The 20,295-nt window shown below is 37.1% G+C and overlaps 1 protein-coding gene across 1 annotated transcript in view; it reads right to left on the reverse strand.

Annotated features, from left to right (window-relative positions):
* The window catches only part of PKHD1L1 (polycystic kidney and hepatic disease 1 (autosomal recessive)-like 1), a 159,097-nt gene that overhangs the window by 5,092 nt on the left and 133,710 nt on the right, over window positions 1-20,295 (reverse strand). The window contains exons 68-76 of the mRNA XM_011961082.1: window positions 19,112-19,277; window positions 15,700-15,932; window positions 15,334-15,501; window positions 12,636-12,793; window positions 10,048-10,183; window positions 6,818-7,162; window positions 3,007-3,158; window positions 2,458-2,604; window positions 1,969-2,122 (exon numbers count right to left, since the gene is read on the reverse strand). Coding sequence (XP_011816472.1) covers window positions 1,969-2,122; window positions 2,458-2,604; window positions 3,007-3,158; window positions 6,818-7,162; window positions 10,048-10,183; window positions 12,636-12,793; window positions 15,334-15,501; window positions 15,700-15,932; window positions 19,112-19,277 — 1,659 coding nt within the window. The remainder of the gene's footprint in view (window positions 1-1,968; window positions 2,123-2,457; window positions 2,605-3,006; window positions 3,159-6,817; window positions 7,163-10,047; window positions 10,184-12,635; window positions 12,794-15,333; window positions 15,502-15,699; window positions 15,933-19,111; window positions 19,278-20,295) is intronic.

The raw sequence follows: 20,295 nt of genomic DNA on the forward strand, positions 1-20,295 counted from the left end.
GGTTGGTTAAAGATGCAGATTCTTTTTCTCCCACCCATTTCTCACATCACCATTTTCTGTGTTAGAAACCACAACCTATATCTCCTCTACCCGAATACCCTGCTTTGCTCTTTATGGAGCTATATGTAGAAGAGGGGTGCTGTGCTGTCAGGCCACAGTCTGATCAGCAAGGGGATTTCCTTCAGTGCAGTGACTGTGGGGCTTACCTGTTAGAAAGAGTCAGTGAAAGATATTTTGTTAATTTTCTCACTAATGCTTTGTTTTTGTTATAATTTTACTGTGGTTAATCTACAAACTGGCTAACTGATTTAAAAATAATGAAGAGATCCCTATACTTGGCTTTCCCTATTGTACATAACCAGGGAACTGAGATGCCACACTTGATGAAGAAAAAAGGAGAGAGAGAGAGAGGAAGAGGGGAGGGGAGAAGGAGAGGGTAAGAGAGAGGACAGAGGGGGAGGGAGGGAAGAATGGAAGGAAGGAGAGAGGGAGGAAGGAAGAAAGGAAGGAAGGAAGGGAGGAAGGGAGGGAAGGAAGGAAGGAAAAGGAAACACATAGGTGAAGAGCCCTGGTACTTCTCCATGGCAAGTAAGACAGACACTCCCAAGGGAAGCTTTGAATTCTGAAAAGAACTTAATGTATGAAAGAAAAATGCTTAAATTATTATTTTGTTGCCACAGTAAAATGCCAAAACCTATTTTAGTGCTTTAACACCCCAGTGATCCTGGGTACTTTTGGAACATTGTAGTTTGAAGACCTTGGTCACAAGGTTGGTTCTTTGTCACTGGGCACTTATTGGGTCCACCCTCATGAGGAGGTGAACAAACTTCTTTTCAGGTAGCGTTCTTGCCAGCTGCCTCATTTCCCATAAAAAAAAAATTCCATTTGGGCTAACAGTTAAAAGAATTTAGCTCTGCTCTTAACCAGAAAGCAGTGGGATACAAGGTGCTTGTCTAAGAGCACACCATTGAACTAATTGTCATTTAATTATTAGCAAACATTAGGCTGAGATATTGCTGCCCAGTAGGAAGACTGAACATATCTGGTGTAGGGCACTAACAAATCATGGAGAAACAAAAATTCAGGGAAAAAAAGTGGGGCGGGGGTGCCACTACATAGCCTTTTCAGAAGTTAAGGCCCCTGACTGTCTTAAATGGGTCCTGGGTTGGGAGAAACAGAACAATGGAGGCCTTTCTCAAATGTAAGCTGTTTATCCATTTCATTCTTTTAGATACTCTACATTCTATCACCAAGAGAGATCTGTTTGGGGATATATCATTTGGGCCCTGGTAGAATGGTTTTTACCAGTCAGAGTTGTGCAATCAACCTGTATGAAGATAGTATAAAAAACGTAATTGTGGCACTCATGGCTGTATTTACTGCACCGATGTTCAAGATATTGCTTAATAGAGATTAATTGTGCATACTTTCTGAAAAATCACAGGGGACATTTGTTCTGTTCTCAGAGAATATTATAATTCTCCACAGCAACTGGTCTGTTTATTTGATGGGTACTGTAAATTATGATAATGCTCATTTTCTCTTTTGCTGTGGCTTTCAGAAAGACCACAGCCAACTTTCTAGCCCAACTCTGAACTCCTCCTTAAGACATTAAAGTTATATGAGCCTACCTTATCCTTTCTTTTATTGAATTTGAAAATCCATATGTTAATTTTTCTTACTGTAAATGTAATACATCTTTAGTGAGCAAATTTAGAAAAGTATACAAATGGATAAATCATGATATAATTTTGATTTCCTTAATTTTTTATTTTAATTTCTATTTTTTTCACATATTAAATCTACTCTTAAGCTAGACTAAATATTTTCTAAAACAAGGCAAAATATAGCATTCTGATATCTATAGTTTATTCACCAGAGTGTTACAGAATGTTTTGTTCATTAAAAGACCATTATAATTGTCTCTAGTTAGGTTATATATGTGAGGATCCAAACTAGTGCACCCACCTGTTCTAAGGGGAGTAAGGTCTGTGTAGTTGGCCCAACAGCTGCTAAACGGAATTGTTGTATTTCCACTAAGGCCATTGACTTGGTTATTATTGTAGTCCTTGAGTATGGCCCTCAAAGTTAGTGCAGTAATTCCAACTGATACGCAGTTACCCTAAAAAAAAGTAGAGAATTATAACAATTGTCCTGTTTCCATGCTTTTAAAAATATATGCAAAACTTTATTTTCAAAAATGCCTCATTATAAATTGAAATGCTGCAGAAGCTCCTTGTTCCACACAAAGAGTTCATAAATCTGAGCAGCAGAAGTTCATTTAACATCAACATTTTTAAGACAGTACAAGATGGCACCCTGGGATATTAGTCCAACTTCTAAAGGGGCTGGGCGATCCTCAGGCTGCCAGCACACCAGGATAAGTGAAACTGGCTCATCCTTCAGAATTTGTAGCTTAATTCTTTCACTTAAGTAAAATTTTGAGTTATGACTTACGTCAGAATCTGTTGCCTTTACTGAAGGCTGCTGAGGAAACGGCTGTCCCGGCTGTGCTGCCACCGGCTGAGTGATCACTAAGAGTGAGGACACAAAGGCCACATGATGAACAGGAAATGCAGACCTTTCAATTGGCTGGGCAGTTACCTGTGAATGCACAAGGGATGAACTGTTTTCTACATGATAAACTGTACTCAGCGGCAAACTCATTTTAGCCAGGCTGAGTGTAATATATTCATTATTTATTTTAAAATATGCTCATTATGTAAAGTTAATATAATTACAATATTTCCTCCATTAAATTTATGAAGCATTGTTATAAATATGCAAAGCAAAGCAAATTTGGAACCAATACACAACTTTTGGAAGATATGCTCCTTTGTTCAAACAACTTTATTATCATTTTAGCGAGCTTATGAAAAGTCAACAATAAATAAGAAACATATGCCTTCTAAATTATTGTTTTGAAATAGAAACAGTTAAAATAAGAAATAAGTAATGATATTTTAAGTCTCCAAAAATGCATTTTTTCTAGTTGCATTTTCTTACCTTAATCCAGCCAGAGTCACTTGGTCTGGGGAGGGGATTAGTAATAGTCATGGATGAAATGTTAAATCCAAGGATACTACTGATTTTTCCTGAAATTACAGCTTGTCCAAGAGAACCAGCAATTTCCTGGAGTTCAGATAATTGCATCTGACCTGTAGGGAAACAGTATGATGACATTTGGATTATAAAAGCATAGAACTGTGAAAACACGTGAGAGTTTTTCACTTTAGCTTTCTTTGCATTGCTCCATTGCATTATAGAATTCCAAGGCTTTCTGATCTTCCCTGAGCAAAACACAACAGTCATATTAATGAGGGGAGGAAAAGGAAGAGCTCAGGAGAATATACTTTAAGTTGGAATTAAAGGAAAAACAAAGGTAGATAAAACAGATACAAGAAAAATGAATGAAAACATAGTGGGAGAATATATGTCTCTTAATTTAATACTTTCTCATACCAATCTTTCTTTACCAATGAAGCATTATCATGCATTTCTATTATCATGTGTCATTTTAAAAAATAAAGTGTTAATTTTGGAATGGAAGGATTATTAGAATCTATCATATTATGTGTGTGTATTCATATATTAGTTGTTCAAGTTATTAAATTACTAACCAATTGTTACTGGCTTTGGACATTTGACAATTCTCAGTTACTTTTAACACTACATATAGTTTCTGTTCCCCTTTTCTAGCATGGCAGGTCTGGGGTTTCCTCTTAAACCTTCTGCCCCCATAGTGCTCCTTACTTTATAAAGTGGTACCTTAATGCACCATATTCCTTTTTTCAGAAGCCTGGTAGTTTTGCTTAATCCCTGCTCCTTCACCTCTCCACTACACCATATCTAATCCATTACTAATTTCTAAATCTCTCTGTCCCTGCTGTTAAAATCCTAATTAAAGCCACATCAGCAGGGTTACTAAAACCACCTTTAATCTGACTCTCTGGAGTAAGACTGATCTTTTAAGAAACAACTGTAAAACAGGATAACGTTTTGGTGTATTGCAGGCCTTGATAACCCCTTGTTCCTAGGTATCCTGTACCTTCTATATCCAGAGTCATGCCCTGAGGAATCAAATCACTGAGTTTCTTCCGTTAAAGTTGAGCCATAAAGCTTAGAGTGCTTAGGAAGAAGGAGGTAACATCTTGGGCCAGCAGGTCTGACATGACACTATGAACCCCACAGTCCTAAGCCATTTCAGTCCTTGTCAGTTTAAAAGGACTCTTTTGGATGATGCAGACTCTTTGGGAAAAAGGCTCAGTCTTTCAGATTCCTCCCTCTCCTCATACTCCCTCCAGAAACAGCCTTCTCCAAGGAGGCCTCCCAAGTCTGAGGGCTTGTGTGTCTAGCTGTAGCAGTACAGAACTGCTTCAGGTCCATGCACTACTACTACTACTTTGTCTTCACTGGTTTTTGGCATGGAATAGCAGGTCTGATCCGGTCTGCACTGTTAAGAGGTTCTCGCTGACCATTTGACGTGTGAGGGCATTCATTTCTGCTGATTGCCATCTAGAAACCAAAGACCTTAACTTGAAGGCCTCTTATTCCTGACTCTAGGATTCTGTCTGCTCATAAATGCCTTTAATACATAGGTAACCCCTTTCTAGGACATCTGGGAATTTCTGGATATCCTGATACTGTATAAAAGCTATAAGAAGCCAGGAGTACAACTACATGAGCATCTTTCTTACATTTTGTTGTGATTCACCATGTTGTAGGGTTCTCCTTGAGACTTGAAACTATCCCAGTCTATGTCTGGAAAACATGCCATTAGCCTGTCCCTCCCACCATCCCTAACTTCTACATTCTTCAATGGTCTTATACCTGTCTGGATACATCTAACAAGCTAAAACAGATTTAAGGGGATGGATGTAGTAGGGATTGTATGTGGCGAAATGTATGTCACATGTAAGAAATAAATCCCAGTTTCTTTGGATATAGTGGCTAGTGTGATAAATTTTGGACCTCACGACACGTAAGGGCTCACCAGGGATTTCTGAGAGTAGGTGAGTAATCTGTATATGTGCCATTGGCCCTCTACAACTCCTAAAGTAACAGGCTAAGTCATGCTGAGTCCAAACCCTGAGCCTATAAGTCCAAGTGAATACAGAACTGACAAAGGAAAGTTAACTGACTCTGGGCAGAGAACATCGTGGGAGATCTGGTTGCAACACAAGCCTATGCTTCCTACGCTCTTCTAACCAAGAGTTTATAAACACCTCCCTCCATGCAGGCAAGCCTTCCCACAGGCTTATCCCCCAATGGAAGAAACTTCTGCCTGCTTAGCTGGTAGAATTCCAGAGTGATAATATGGTAGGTGCATAGAGTCAATGCCTAGAAGCAAACCTCTTGGGAAAATCAGTGACGATCCCTAGTGGCATAAAATGAGAACTTCACCCAGTACCCAGGTTTACACAGAGCCTAGGAGTTTAATGATAAAGTGACTGAAGACAGGTAGATAGGGTAGATCCCAACCTTGTAGGGCTGCAGTTTATACACATCTGGAAGATCTCTTTAGGAAAAGGAATGCAGAAAAATCATACCTTTGTAGCTTTCATAATAACATTCAATGATTTGACCACATTATGAGGACCTCTTCTAAGGTATTGAAAGTGAAAGCCCCTCCCAGGACTTGTATCAGTAAGGGGGCTTGAAGCGTAAGCTTCATAAGCTGGATGGTAGATCTTCCTCTGACAGATACCTGCCTCTCCTATTCTTGGGGAGGGGTACACCTAGGTCAGAGTACTTGTGCTTGACCACTGCAGACAAAGGCATGGCTGCAGGTTAGCAGTGGGGGATGTTATTGCATGTCAGAAGACCAGGAAAGTTCAGTAGTACCTCAAGAGATGCATATGTAGAGCAGAGAAGATGACCCACTCTGTAGCAGAGGCTGTGAAGACATCTTGATAACATGAGGATGGAGGCCAGGACAGCCCCTTGGTATTCAGACCCCAACTTGAAAGGAGCAGATGGATAGAGAAAATTTGGAGAGCTGAGCATTTACCCAAGTGCCCAAACTGAGTAACCCTAAGGAAATGATTTAAGCCAGCAGAGATTTCTCTGATGGGAGAGTTGAGCTTATTTTTTTTTTTTTTATCTCTGATAAAAACTAGGAAGTGAGGGACACAAAGAGGGGATGATGGCTCATGAGGATGATTTGCTCAGTCACAGGAAATAAAGACAGATTATGTACTTGCACATCTGCCCTTGTTAGGGTGAACCTGTGACTTTACCATGGAAATCGAACCCACAGCTCCACTGCTCAGAATATCCAAGAATGTCTACTCTTTTTCTTAAGAAAACATCCACAGTCCTTCCTTTGACTTCCAAAGCTCTCCACACCTAGCACCTGTCTAGCCCTCGGCTACACCTCCAGCAGCTTGTCCTTCCTGGCTCCTTCCACTCCAGACCAATTGGACCTGTTTCCTCTCTTCAAATGCACCAAACTCTCACCAACAGTTTTCATAGCCTGAACACTCTTTTTCCTCTGTCTTTTCATTGACTGTCTTCATCCTTAATCTCTCATCTATAAGATCACTTGCTTAAGTAGGTCTTCCCAGATCTTTTTATATTAGATAAAATTCTTTTGTTGAATTTATTAATCATCACAATAACAAAACAGAGAATCAAATTCCTTCCAATTCTAAGAGTTTGGTAGTACAGGAAAAAGGGTCTCTAGGCATGTAGGAGGGTTCAGGATATGGGGTTGATGGGACTTCCTGAGGCCTGGCTTGCTAGGCCCTGATCAGGTTATTTATGGATGTGGATTTGGTAATTGCATTCCTCCATCTCAAACAACTGTTATTCATACCTGTGGTGCCATTGCTTAAGAACTGAATAGGAGGGTCTCCAATCTCTATTTCAATTATGAATCCCATGGATCTCTTCCTTCTCAGACTCTTCCCTCTTATCATTTTGCTGATACGGATTTTGTCACTTGGTATCTTTAGGAACAAGGCAAGATTTCTAACCAGATTGTGAGAGGTATAAAAGTCATCTTCTGTTGCAGCAGGAAATTGGAAAGAAACAAATATCACTGTGGCAGTGTGAATTTCAACAGGTATAGTTCCTTTAACCAAAAGATAAAGCAGCTGGTAGGTTCTATCAAAGTAGTTTTCACCAAGGACAGTGGAATCCAGGTTAGGAAGGAATTGGTCTATGAAGGAAAAAAGCCAGAACAGCACAGCTAAGTATTATATATTATCACAATCAACATGCATTACTTAATGTTTGTTTGAATTTAGAAAATCCCCCCAAAATTCAACTTTATTATTCTTTCATAAGAAAGCATATCTTTTAAAAACAAAAACACTTATGGAACTGACTTGTGAAATTAAAGCCACTCCTTTAAAAAATACCACAAATAATCATTACACATTAAGTTTGTTTTAAAAAATAATTAGCTATATAGACACAGTATAAATGAGAAACAAATTGAGTTATGATCCCAGGAGCCTATACTGTACTTGAAACACTATTCACATGCTCATGATTTTAAAGGCTTGACTGAAGGCATTTGGTAATTTAAAAATATAAATTTAACTTTTACTAGTTATCTAATTTATGCAGTGCTATATGCCAACTCTTAAAAGAGCATTTACAATTCAGTGTTTCTATTTTAACTAAGGACAAAACTGTGTAATATAAATGAAGTATATATTAAAACATCTCAGAAGAACCTTATACCAACTAAACAGACTTACATTTCAGCCTGAAAAAGTTTGGTGAATGCAAAACAAACTCTGCTAGGGAATTGAATTTTACAAAAGTGATTGAGATCATTATAATGAATGAATAAATATGTATGATTTTATGGCAGAATATCAACAATGTCTAAGAGCTAATAAGCCCACTAACACATGTTGAGCCCAGACAGACGCTGAATTGTGTAATAGTGGTGGTATGAGATGTGTAGCTTCTTACATTTCATTGTGAGGCTTACTGGGAAAAAGAAATTAAAATTATAGGAAGAAGAAGGAATTTCACAGTAATGAAAGAAGCAGAGACAAAGATAATAAAACATTTGGGTAACCCCCAAAGTATGTATAGGTTCCTAACACAGGGGTATTATTTTGCATTCCAAGTGCCAAAGCAAAACGCTCACTTAAAAGCAATGCTGTTTCAGAAAAACACCACTACCACTATCATAAAACACACATTTATCTGTAAGAGGGCAGTGGTGGAATTGTTTTCCAGCTCTTCAGCACCTGCATTATCAATTCTTTACATTACGTTCTGTCTATAGAGAACAAAATAATATCCCTGTGTTATGGATCTATACGTATTTTGGTTTTGGAAATGTTTTATTAATATTTATGTTTCTGCTTTTTTCATTACTGTGAAATTCCATCCTCTTTCTAAAATTTTAATTTCTTTTTCCTAATAAGCCTCACAATGAAATGTGGTAAGAAGCTAAATGTTTTATTCCACTATTAATTATACAATTCAGCATTTATCTGGGCTCAATATATGTTAGTGGAACTCTCTGCCTAAGAAGATAGTTCCTATTTTCCTGACTCTGAATGATATTGCACTTGGTACCATATGTGGTATGGAGTTTCATATATTTTCATATATGAAAAGAGTGAAAAATTTATTAAAATTAAGCTATAAATGCCATTTCATTCATGGCACAACTATTTATATATAAAAAGTAGTAACGCTGACTCTCTTAATTTAAAAGAAGGCAATATAGCATAATGGTTAAGTGCATGGGTTTTAGAGCTAGACTGTTTTTGAGTCCTTGTTGTGCACCATACCAGCTTAAGACTGCTATGGACTGAATTGTGCCCCCATATTTCACATGTTGAAGCCCTAACCTTCAAGGTGATGATATTTGGAGATGAGAGCCTTTGGGAGGAAAGAGGGTTTAGATGAGATTGTGAAGGGGGAGACTTCATGATGAAATTAGTGCCCTTCTAAAAGGAGACACCAAAGAGCTTGCTCGCATCACAGTCTCTCAGCCATGTCAGGACACAGCAAGAAAGTGGCCATCTGCAAGCCAAGCAAAGAGCCCTCAGCAGAACATGACCATCATAGCACCCTGATCTCAGACTTTCAGATATCCAGAGAAAATAAATTTCTGTCGTTTGAGCCACTCAATCTGTGGTATTTTGTTATGGAAGACTGAACTAAGACTACTATCTTGGCAAATTACTTCCTGTGTCTCAATTTACTCATCTGTGCCTACCTCAAAGAGTTACTATGATGTAGTAACAATGAGTTATGCATAAAGCATGTAGAGCTGTGCCTGAAATATATTAATGTCTCTGGAAACATTGGCAATTCATGTTATTAATAGGAATATGACTTCTTCTATAAATGGTAAAGCAAACAGATTACCCATTCATATTTTCAAGTCTAGCTCATATTATGATCTACCACACACATCTATATAATGGTTAGCTAAGATTATGGATCACATCAAAAAATGAGGATGAATAGCCTATGTGGAATGGAATGTATGCTATTGGCCTCATTAGAATCCTGTTTAACAAAAAGACTTACATAAGCAGATATAAATCCTGGTTTTACAAATATTGGTCAATGAATAAGTTTAGCCTCTTCCATATGTTTCATTTAACAAGAGCTTATCATATTTACTTGAAAACCTTTAATTGATGTTATATTAGCTTTCTTGGCAATAATTCTTATGACTGCCAATTAATTTAGGCTCTAACCTCTATGAAACAGAAGTAAAGCCAAGATAAGTTGAAAAATTTAAGCAAAATCTCTTCTGAACATAGGAAGGACTGAATTCAACGTATGAAAATGAAAACATTCTTAGGAAGCAAAAGAATGCCCATGATAAACAAAAACTCATACCTGCATGTGCACAGATAAATAAGTTTCATTAGGAGTGATCTTTCAAGACAATTATGTTACAAATGAACACATCTTAGTATTTGGTGGACTGTGGCTAAAAACTTGTTTTCTTCTGCATTATCAATAGATAAAGAATTAAAAATACTAATAATCAGACATTTAAAATGTTACAAATAAGTACATATTCCATGTGTACTGTATTTTTTGAGAAAATACCTTTGTACAGATGGTTATTAAGTTCACAGTGCTTCTGCTGGGCATTCCATATTGTATTTTTTGGACAGACCAATGAGTTGTTCACATAGACATCCAAACGTTGAAGTGTGGAAAAGAAAATTCCTACTAGAACAGCCTATTAAAGAAAAAAAAGTTTTAAGAAAGCAATAAAACAGAATATTTGTAATTTAGCACTTAAACCATGCTTCAATATTGTATACTTTCTGCAAACTATTAAAACTAAGTTTTGGCTGGGTGCGGTGGCTCCCAGCACTTTGGGAGGCCAAGGCGGGCGGATCACGAGGTCAGGAGATTGAGACCATCCTGGCTAACACGGTGAAACCCCATCTCTACTAAAAATACAAAAAATTAGCTGGGCGAGGTGGTGGGCGCCTGTAGTCCCAGCTACTAGAGAGGCTGAGGCAGGAGAATGGCGTGAACCCAGGAGGCAGAGCTTGCAGTGAGCTGAGATCGCGCCACTGCACTCCAGCCTGGGTGACAGAGCAAGACTCCGTCTGAAAAAACAAAACAAAACAAACAAAAACCTAACTTTTATGGATTTGGGATAAGTGATGAACTAAAATTTTAAAATGGGCTTACATTCAACGATTCATACAGATAGTACAACTTAACCCTTAATTGACCATTCTCAATAGAAAAGTACAATAAGATAAATTATTAGATGACTATCTCTAAGTTTAAAAAAAGGGTCATTTAAAAGACAACAAAGGACAATACAGACTTTCAATATCAGGAGCAGGGAAAGGGGGACTTAGCTATACTCTGTATAATGCAGCCACACAAAATTAGGTACTTCGTGTTGGAAAAAAAATGCTTATCTCTGAGAAAAATTTGGTAGAAAGACTAATAAATGTCAAAGTAACTATCCTCTCTGATTCAATTTTATTCACTTTTCATGTTTATATTGCTTACATTTCATGCTATCAGCTATGATCATAAAGAGACTGGCTTTTCCAAGAGCAGGGAAGGATTAATATGGAGTTTAATAAGCTATACATAGTTCTGGAATCTTCTTTTGATATTGTCTTCAGAGGCTCAGAATATTAACAGTCACATTACTTTGTAGTCACCATTCTCATTTTTAGAGTTAAAATATTCTCTTCTGATTTTTTTAAAAAGAAAATTTTGAGTTCCTATTTCAGCCATGCGGTATTCTAAGTGCTGGCAAGAGCCACTGGCTTCTTTGAGCTTATATTCAAGAGTGATGAGAGACAAAAAATAGAAGTAATAAGAGGTAAAGTAGGAAACATGGTAGATGGTGATGAATCCTGTGGAGAAAAGAAAAATGTAAATCAGGGTTCGTGTAACTTGGGAGAGCCAAGGAAGAAGGCATGATCTTGGAGGCCTATTGAGAAAGTGGAATCTGAGGTGACAGGAACTTTAGCCACTTAGGGTAGAGTGTTTTAGGCTAAGGCAACATGAGAAACATAGGCCTAGCGGGTAGCATGTTTGGTGTCCCTAGGAACAGCAAGGAGCTCAGTGGGGCTGGAGCAGTAGAAGAAGCCAGAGAGCTCAGGGATGAGAGAGATTCCCATAGGGCCTCACAGGTCATGGTGAGGATTCTGACTCTTGGACAGAGACCAATAGGGAAATTGTTACAGGGTTTGAGGCATGGGAGAGACGTGATCTGACATATTTTCAAGGTATCTGGCTACTAAGTTGAGGACAGACTATAGAAGGGCAAAGGTGGAAGTAGAAAGAGGAATTGGGAGGCGATTACCATGATCCAGGAAAGGCTCAAACTGGATAGTAGCAGTGGAGGTGGTGAGAAGTGGGCAGAATCTGGTATTTTGAAGAGAGACTCAAAACAACTTGCAGATGGATTGGATGAGGAATGTGAGCAAAAGAGAGGAGTCAAGAGTGCTTCCAAGGTTTTATCTGGTGCGAAGGGATGGAACTGCTGTCTCCTGGGAAGGGGCAGGTGCCTCCTTCCCTTATTGCTTTCTCTGCTTCACCTTATCAGCATTCTTTCTTCACATTAAACACCCTGGGACTTTAAAGTCTCATATTCTTAGAAAAGAAAATCTGAATTATGACACTACTGGTTAAACTCATACTCTTTTCATGCTAATTAAATATAAATTTAATGATCCTGTCCGAGTTCAGTTTCTAACAAAGACTTGACATTATTGAAGATATTAAAAATAACATGCTGCAGTCTCTGAAGTAAATTCCAAAGGTGTATTTCTGACATATATAAGTAATAGCAGCATTGAAGAATAAGTATATAATTCCAAGTGATCAGTTTTGAATGTACATTATTTTTATGTAAAAATTTAGGTTTGCTTGTTAATCATGCAAATCATAGGCATCACTGTCATGCCTCATGTATGGAGCACCAAATCAAGTGCATATGGCAAGGGGATGATGGTGATGCTTAGTACTTGTACCTTCAGGCTAATGAAAACTGTCTAGACTAATAATAATTTCAGTGGTACCCTGATGCATCCTTGGAAATGGGCTGTAAGGCTGACAATGCTAGAACAAGGGAGGAGATACAAGTCTTAGCAGATAGAAATAACATGCAAATAATCAACAGCAGTTACCCTTAAGATATCTTGCCCTACCTTATTATGGTCAACATTAAGCAACATCAGTCGAAGATTCTGAGGACTGGTGCCAGTGAAGTAAACTTCATAAGACATATTCAGAGCCACAATGCTGTGAAACAGGGACAGCCTTCTCTGGCATGTATATCCAGCACACCAGCCATGATCCTGTGGGCCTAAATCCATGCAAAATGAAAGTGCATATTCCTATATAATGCATTTGATTAGTATAAAATCTGAAGAGTAATTGTATTTAAAATAAATTGCCATGGTCAAGTTCAAATGCAAGTTCAGCACTTATACCTATTACCCATCCACCATTATCCAGCCAGCTAAGCTATTTCTCAAACCTTGGCTTAAAAAGGAAGGCAGAGAAGAAACTTCTTCCTATCACCCTTACTTTTACACTGCCCAGGGTAAGAAGGGTGGTAATAAGAATTTGTATTGGAAGGTCACTGAGAGAAATAGTAGATTTGCATATATCTCTACTTTAATGATAATATTCAAGCGTAGGCCACATGGTGAGGAAGAAAATGCTTGATCCTTTCTCCTCCCTACCAAATAAAAGCTTGAGTGGGAATTGAACTTCCTCAGGCTCTTTGTTAGGAAATGTGCTATAACAGAGTTAGTTTGTTAACAATAGGCTCTGTACCTGGAAAACAGAGACATCTGAATGCCTGAACCATTGATTCATTAATTTGTTCTTTCACTCATGCACTTGTTTTTTAAAAATAGTTAATTTATAAATTCAGCCAACACATTCGTCTATCAAGTCATTAATCTTCCTCCATTTTAATTTTAATTTAAGAAATTTTTGTTGACAATTGTTACTACAGGTACCATTAGAGTGTTGACATCATTAATTAACTGAAGCCACCTACGAAATAACACTCTATCAAACCCTCTGGAAAGCTAAGAAATAGTGAATGCTTTTCTACCTGAATCCAAACATTTTCTGAGCAGGTTTAAAATGACTTTCATAACAAACTTCTGTATTTCACTTAGTTTTAAAGTGGCTGAGATTATACATATATAAAACATTGAGTGAAATATGGAATGAATTTTATTGATGTATTTATTCATTAGGTTTTCTTTATTTCCTAGCTTACTTGGAAGTATTATCAATATTTATAACTACACTTCAATCAAATTTTAAATCAATATAAACTTCTAAAGCTCCTGTAAAGCCTAACCTTTTCCTTAGCATACAAAATATAAATCCTACTTTTAAATATACTTTCTTTGTGAGTTTTGAAAACATAAAGAAATATCTATGTATAACATAAAAATTTAAAGTGGCAAAAGTCATATTTTTAAAATAAATAAAATTTAATATTAATATTCAAAAGGAAATGAGTGATTTTCTGTAACTTTTATCTTGGGGAATTTTTTTTCCCCATCTAGTATAGCACATCCCAAGCTTCAGTGATTCTTCTAACACCTTCATGATTTTTCTGTGCTGCTATCATTTACATAAGACTTCTTTAAACTGATAGTCACCTTTTAAAATTTAAATTCATATTGAAGAAATATGTCTTGCCATTATTGTAAATGGAAAACTTGTATTGCTTGCCAGAAAAGGGAAATGTAAAAATAAGACAATGAAATATTTTTCCACCATATAAAACAGAGTTATTTGGAAAGATCTCTTCTATTACTCCATTATTCATTGACAGTTCTAAAGTTGTTCTCATGATCTCTGCTTCATAAAATCCAAAAAGCAGCATCTAAAATTGGGTTCACTGCAGGTCACAGAAACCAGGCATAGCACACATTGGAGTGGGAGAAGTGAGGAAAGCCCTAGAATCATGAAACTTTGGAATACTCCTGATTTAGTTCACTCTGTTCTTATAAACAAGTTTTTAAAGCATTTATATTTTATTGATTTCTAGAATATTTTAGTACATGTTGTGACACCACAAGGGCACAGAAATCTATCTAATCCAAACTATATACACTTTCAGCACATAAAAGATCCTAATCTAAGCCTGTTTAGGGACTAAGTTTTGAGCCCCTGGTGTCATTTCAAGAATATACAATGAATCCTTGTCTGTGTTTTCGCTACCTTAAGAAGTTCATCTTACTCATTCAAAAAACCTTGGTTGCCTAAGCATGGAGACCATTACCTTCCTTCTCTGCTACAGCCTCCTAAGACCAGAATGGAAGAAACCTGATGCTACACCTTGACCAACTGGTTTGACAATCAAAGGAATTAGAGATGAAAAAACATGTTGATGGCAAGGTAAGTCTTCCAAAGATTCATGAGAATAAAACATGAGCAGGCTGAGAATACTGCTTGTCAGGTATTCCAAATAACACATTATCAATTTTTAATATACACTAGGCAAATTGTATTTTTTGGAGATACTTGGACCATTTTTTTCCTTCAAAATACTTATACCACCTTATCAATAAAGTATGAAGATCATTCGAGAAATAACTTTCCCCCTTCTTCTTGCTCTCCTTTCCATCCCTCTTCCCCTCCTTCTTCTTTTTATTTTAATGGCCAATTTTAAATAACTGTCCTGGCTTTCCTGGATGAGGTACTGCAAGATGAAGTCTCTTCCCTGCGCATTGCTCATTCCTACAAATGGAAGGCAAACAAGGCCTCATGTTTGCTAGTTGTGTGGGGTAAATAATTTATGAGATGGCTTCATGCATTTAATAACAAACAAATGTTTTGAGTAACTCTAGTTTACGCATATTGAATACCTACCATTAATGAGATCAACATAACCATTGCCCATTATAGCCACTGGGGAAAGTCTTCGAGTTTCTGTGTCAGGATCCAGACTTTCAATAACCATCATTGCATATTCCATCCCAAAGCACTGATAGCTCTGCCACTCTGGAATGTACTTACAGGTTGAATCTCTAATAATTCCTAGAAACATATTATATGTATTTTAGCAATAATACAGAATCTCTTTGTAAAAAAATCCTCATAACATCTTTTTCTTGTTTTGCCAGTTTAAGAAGCAGAAAATATAAGTTATTGGTTGAGTAGATAAGTCATTAAAAATAAAACACATATTTTGTTTCATGGGTTTAAGGCCTAACAACAGAATAAGATCCAACAAACCTTTATGAGGTGCTTTCTCTGTGACAGGAATTCTACTTCCATTCAAGAATGTGAGCATCGCCTTAGGAATTCTGTAGTCTCCAATTCCTACTTGGCTGTTTCCATCCCATTCATATTCTGCTTGAGGTATCACAGAACCAGCACTCCCCAGAAAGGAGCCATCTATGTCTCTAAGAAAAGATTTCCTCTTGGCATCACAAACCATGTCTACACAATCAGATGGATTGACTTTACTGTGGAGAAAAGTTGAATTATTCAGTTCATTGTTTCTAGAGAGCAATATGAATATACTTGAATATTTGCTAACAGGGTATCCAAAAAATTAATGTATTAAATCTTATTTCAGAGAGGTTTCAAAGTGGGACCAAGTAGCCTATGTAATTAGCATTGGAATGAGGTCTGCTTTTCCATTATGTTGATTTGGTCTATGATTATGAATTCATTAACATTTCAAAACAACAAATCATACCTGTGGGATATAAAATCAGAATTCCACTTTTCTATTCTATATATTGTTGAATGATAGATTTCTTATTTGTGCATTGTTCACAATATACTAACATTTATCCAGAGAGTAGGTGAATGATTACTGTTTTACAAGACATATAAAATTCCTGTGTTGGCAGGGAAGTCTTTATTATTATTTCCTTTCCTTCTTGTCTTCAAAAATTATGAAAGTATTGCTTACTATAAAATAATCTAAAGATTTATTAAAAGCTCAATCCCTATCACCTTCCCATTCTAAGCTTTTAGGCTCATCACCAATTGCAGATTAGTATATATTCTTGTAGACCTTTGTTTATGGATATATGGATTTATCTGGATTGTGTTTATTATGCTACATATTTTAGTAACCATTCTATAGATAACAATAAGAGGTAAGATAAACTCATCATGCAATTCAAATGTAGATGGTATTTTGGCCTCATCTTGAGTTACTTGGAGTGTTGATTGATTGTTACCTGATTATAATAATAAAACAGCAGCTTAACTTGTAAGGTACTATACATTCAAATGGTATACATACAATATACTCATAGAATACCATGATATATACCATGGGCAGAGTTATAGTAACAAAATAATAGTGAACAGCTCAGATCTGTTAAATAGTATCTAGAATAGCTCTCCCTTTTTGCTATGAGAAACACATGAAATTATTAAAAACAAGTTATTCCTTACATAATATACAAGTTTTAGAGAAGGATTTTAATAAATATTTTTGTAGTTCATGTGTTCTTTGTATTCCAGTATGTGCAATGTGTTTTTGTAAGCAAGTCTGCGAGTAGAGTGCCCAGTGGCAGTCTTTTATGTTGTGGCTTTGGGCTCTTAGTTTAGGTTCCCAAGAAATAAAGCCTGAGATGTGGGTTTTTGTTCAAGTAAATTGCCAAAAGAATCCTCTCCAAAGGGGGAGAAGAAAAGTGGTTTATCCAATAGCTTTCATCTGATGCCATGAAAACCTCTGGCACATAAACTGCACAGCAGAGTTGTTGCCACCTTAAGACAGGGCAGCCAGCCTTGTACTCCTGAATTAGTCAGTCGTTTTACAGGGACTGCAGGGTGGTGGGAGGGAGCGCTTTGGACTCCTATGGCTAGTTCTATTTGGCTAAGAGCAAAGTTCTGAAAAGCCATGGGTTGTTATTGGCCAACACTGAGAACATCTGGGGGTTGGGTACACTGCCCAGTAAAGATCTGAGAGAGCACTGACAGCATCACCTACAAGCACAGAACTCAGAAAAATCATATTTGAAATTGTGGTATTTTCTTCAGGACTTAGATTCTAAAATTATATGTTGAAACTGAAAGATTCAGTGACAAGTAAATAAGAGATAATAACTGCCTACTGAGGAGGGGCTCTATGGACCCCCAAACACTGAAGTTCAACAATAATTAAATAAATAAGTGTTGGGTTGTCAGCAAAGCAAAATCAGATGAAGTCAAACAATTTATGAAATATTACATTTATCTGAAGAGGTACCTACTTCCTTTTTTTGATACAGGGTCTCACTCTGTTGCCCAAGCTGGAGTGCAGTGGTGTGATCACAGCTGAGTGCAGCCTCAACCTCCTGGGCTCAAGCAATCCTCCTGCCTCAGCCTCCTGAGTAGCTAGGACCACAGGTGCACACTACCACACCCAGCTAATTTTTATTTTTTAATTTTTTTGTAGAGATGAGATCTCCTATGTTGCCCAGGCTGGTATCAAACTCCTGGGCTCAAACAGTCTTCCTGCCTCAGCCTCCCAGAATTTGAGATTACAGGCACTAGCCACCATGACTGGCTGAGATGTCTGTTTAAATACAGAACATAATTCCTTTTCTCTTCCCCTAAGCTGAAAATGATCAAAGATCAGTAATAATTTTTTTTCTTCCTCCAGTATTACCTTATATCTAAATTCCTGGTCTGTACTTCTTATAAAACATAGGAATTATTAGATATATTATTCTATGACTTAGAATCTAAATGATCGCTTCTGGAAACGTCCTGACACCAACTGACCTTTGTGATCAGAAAATCACTGTTCTAAGTTTATGTGTATTTATAATCACAGTGATTATAATGGCTGACATTTAATTTCCAAGCACATTTTGGGGTGCCTGTGATAGGATATTTTGGAAACAATAGGTAACCAAAAAGGGTAAGAAAAAGGGAAGAAATAATAAGAGATATCTCTTGTCCATTAATGACTGTTAACTTGAGAAACAAACAAAAACAATGTGTATGTGGCTCTTGCCTGTAATCCCAGTGCTTTGGGAGGCCAAAGTAGAAGGAATCCTTGAGGCCAGGAGTTCAAGACCATCCTGGGAAACATAGAAAGACCCTGTTTCTACAAAAAACAAACAAACAAACAAACAAAAACTTAGTTAACTAAGCCAGGCATTGTGGCATGTGCTTGTAGTCTCAGCTGCTTGGGAGGCTGAGGTGGAAGTATTGCTTGAACTCAAGAGTTTGAGTCTGCAGTGAGCCATGATAGCATCACTGCACTCCAGCCTGAGTGGCAGAGGTATTTTCCAGGATGTCCTAAACTCCTGGGCTCAAGCAATCTTCCTGCTTCAAACTCCTGAGTAGCTGGAACTACAGGTGCATTATGCCTGCTCTTAAATGGAAAGATATTAAAGTAGAACACACTTCAGACCCCATCTATAGCTTTCATATTTAACAATGATGATATTATTGATGATTCACACACACGCACAAAGCAATGGGAGAAAACATATATGTTAAAGCCCAGTTTTTAAAACTCAACTGAGAACATTTAGATTTACATTATTAAATGGTCTTAATTTTCATAATGCTCGTTAAAGTTTCATAAAAACTGGTAGTTATTTTAATATGCCAACTTAGATCTTGAGCAGGAGGAAGTGAGAATGAAAAACTATAAAGATAGAAAAACCACAATTTTTATGTATTTTACCTTATATCAGGCCTATGTATAAATATTTTTGATTGTTCAGTAGTATCAATGAGTTTTATATTCTTCACATGGATTGGATGCTGTAAATCTTCATTTAAAGGGTTAGTAATGAATATAACATTAGTTTCCCCTGAACAAACATTCTTAAATCCAACAAATGTTGAACCTAAAACATAAATAATAGATAAGTGATTATTTTCTCTAAAGAAAGTGATAAAATCAGATTTATTTAATGCACATTCTGCCAAACACATCTTTTGTCACTACCTTAAACATGGAGCTCTTGCCTGATATGGTAAATAAGTCTACCACTATTTGTGGGAGCCTGTTGCCTACCAATATTCATATCACTAGGTAATGATCGCCCATATTTTCTCCAGGCTTGGCCATGTAACTTGGTTTGGCCAATGGGACAATAGCAATCACAGCATAAACAGAGATCTGGAGAGCGCTTGCATATTGGAGCTTGCTCTTTCTTAGTGTTCCAGGGAATTCTGTGACTTCCAACATATGGGTAAGCCTGGGATACATGTGGCTCTATCACTCCTATCACCCCAGCTAATGGCCAGCACCAACTGTCAGCAAGCACCAACCACCAGACATGGAAGTAAGGCTATCCTAGACTAACCAGCCCATAGCCATCCTGTAAACTGATGGCACCTAATGGACAAGACCAGGTGAGACCAGCAGAAAAACCATCCAGCTGAACAAAGCCCAAATTGACAATCCACAGAATCATGAGCTAAATGGTTGTTTAAAGTCTCTAAATTTGGGGGGTTATCCAGCTAAGATAAAGGAACCACTATTTTTCCCTTGGCTTCTTTGTATATATTACATGGCTAAAAGACAAAATTGATTGGATCCAAAAACTTAATCTCCATTGTACTTAAAATCCAGTAACTCTAAACAGAAAAGCAAAAGGTGACCTCTAAAATTCTTAAATCAGTTATGTTTTATCTATGCCTCTTCTTAATTATATTTCCTCCTAAGAAGAGTCTATATACAGGAATACAAACCTGTAGATGAGTATTAATAAAATATCACAGTAGCAGATGCTGTTTGTGCCCTGCCCAGATCTCCTTTACTGGGTCAATGCACCCAACACCTAGTTCCTCCTGTAAGTATCGGCTGCAAACCACTCATAGCTGCAGTCTTCTGTTTTTGTTTTTTGAAATAGAGTCTCA

The sequence above is a fragment of the Colobus angolensis genome, unplaced genomic scaffold (assembly GCF_000951035.1).
Source record: "Colobus angolensis palliatus isolate OR3802 unplaced genomic scaffold, Cang.pa_1.0 Scaffold535, whole genome shotgun sequence".
NCBI lineage: Eukaryota > Metazoa > Chordata > Mammalia > Primates > Cercopithecidae > Colobus > Colobus angolensis.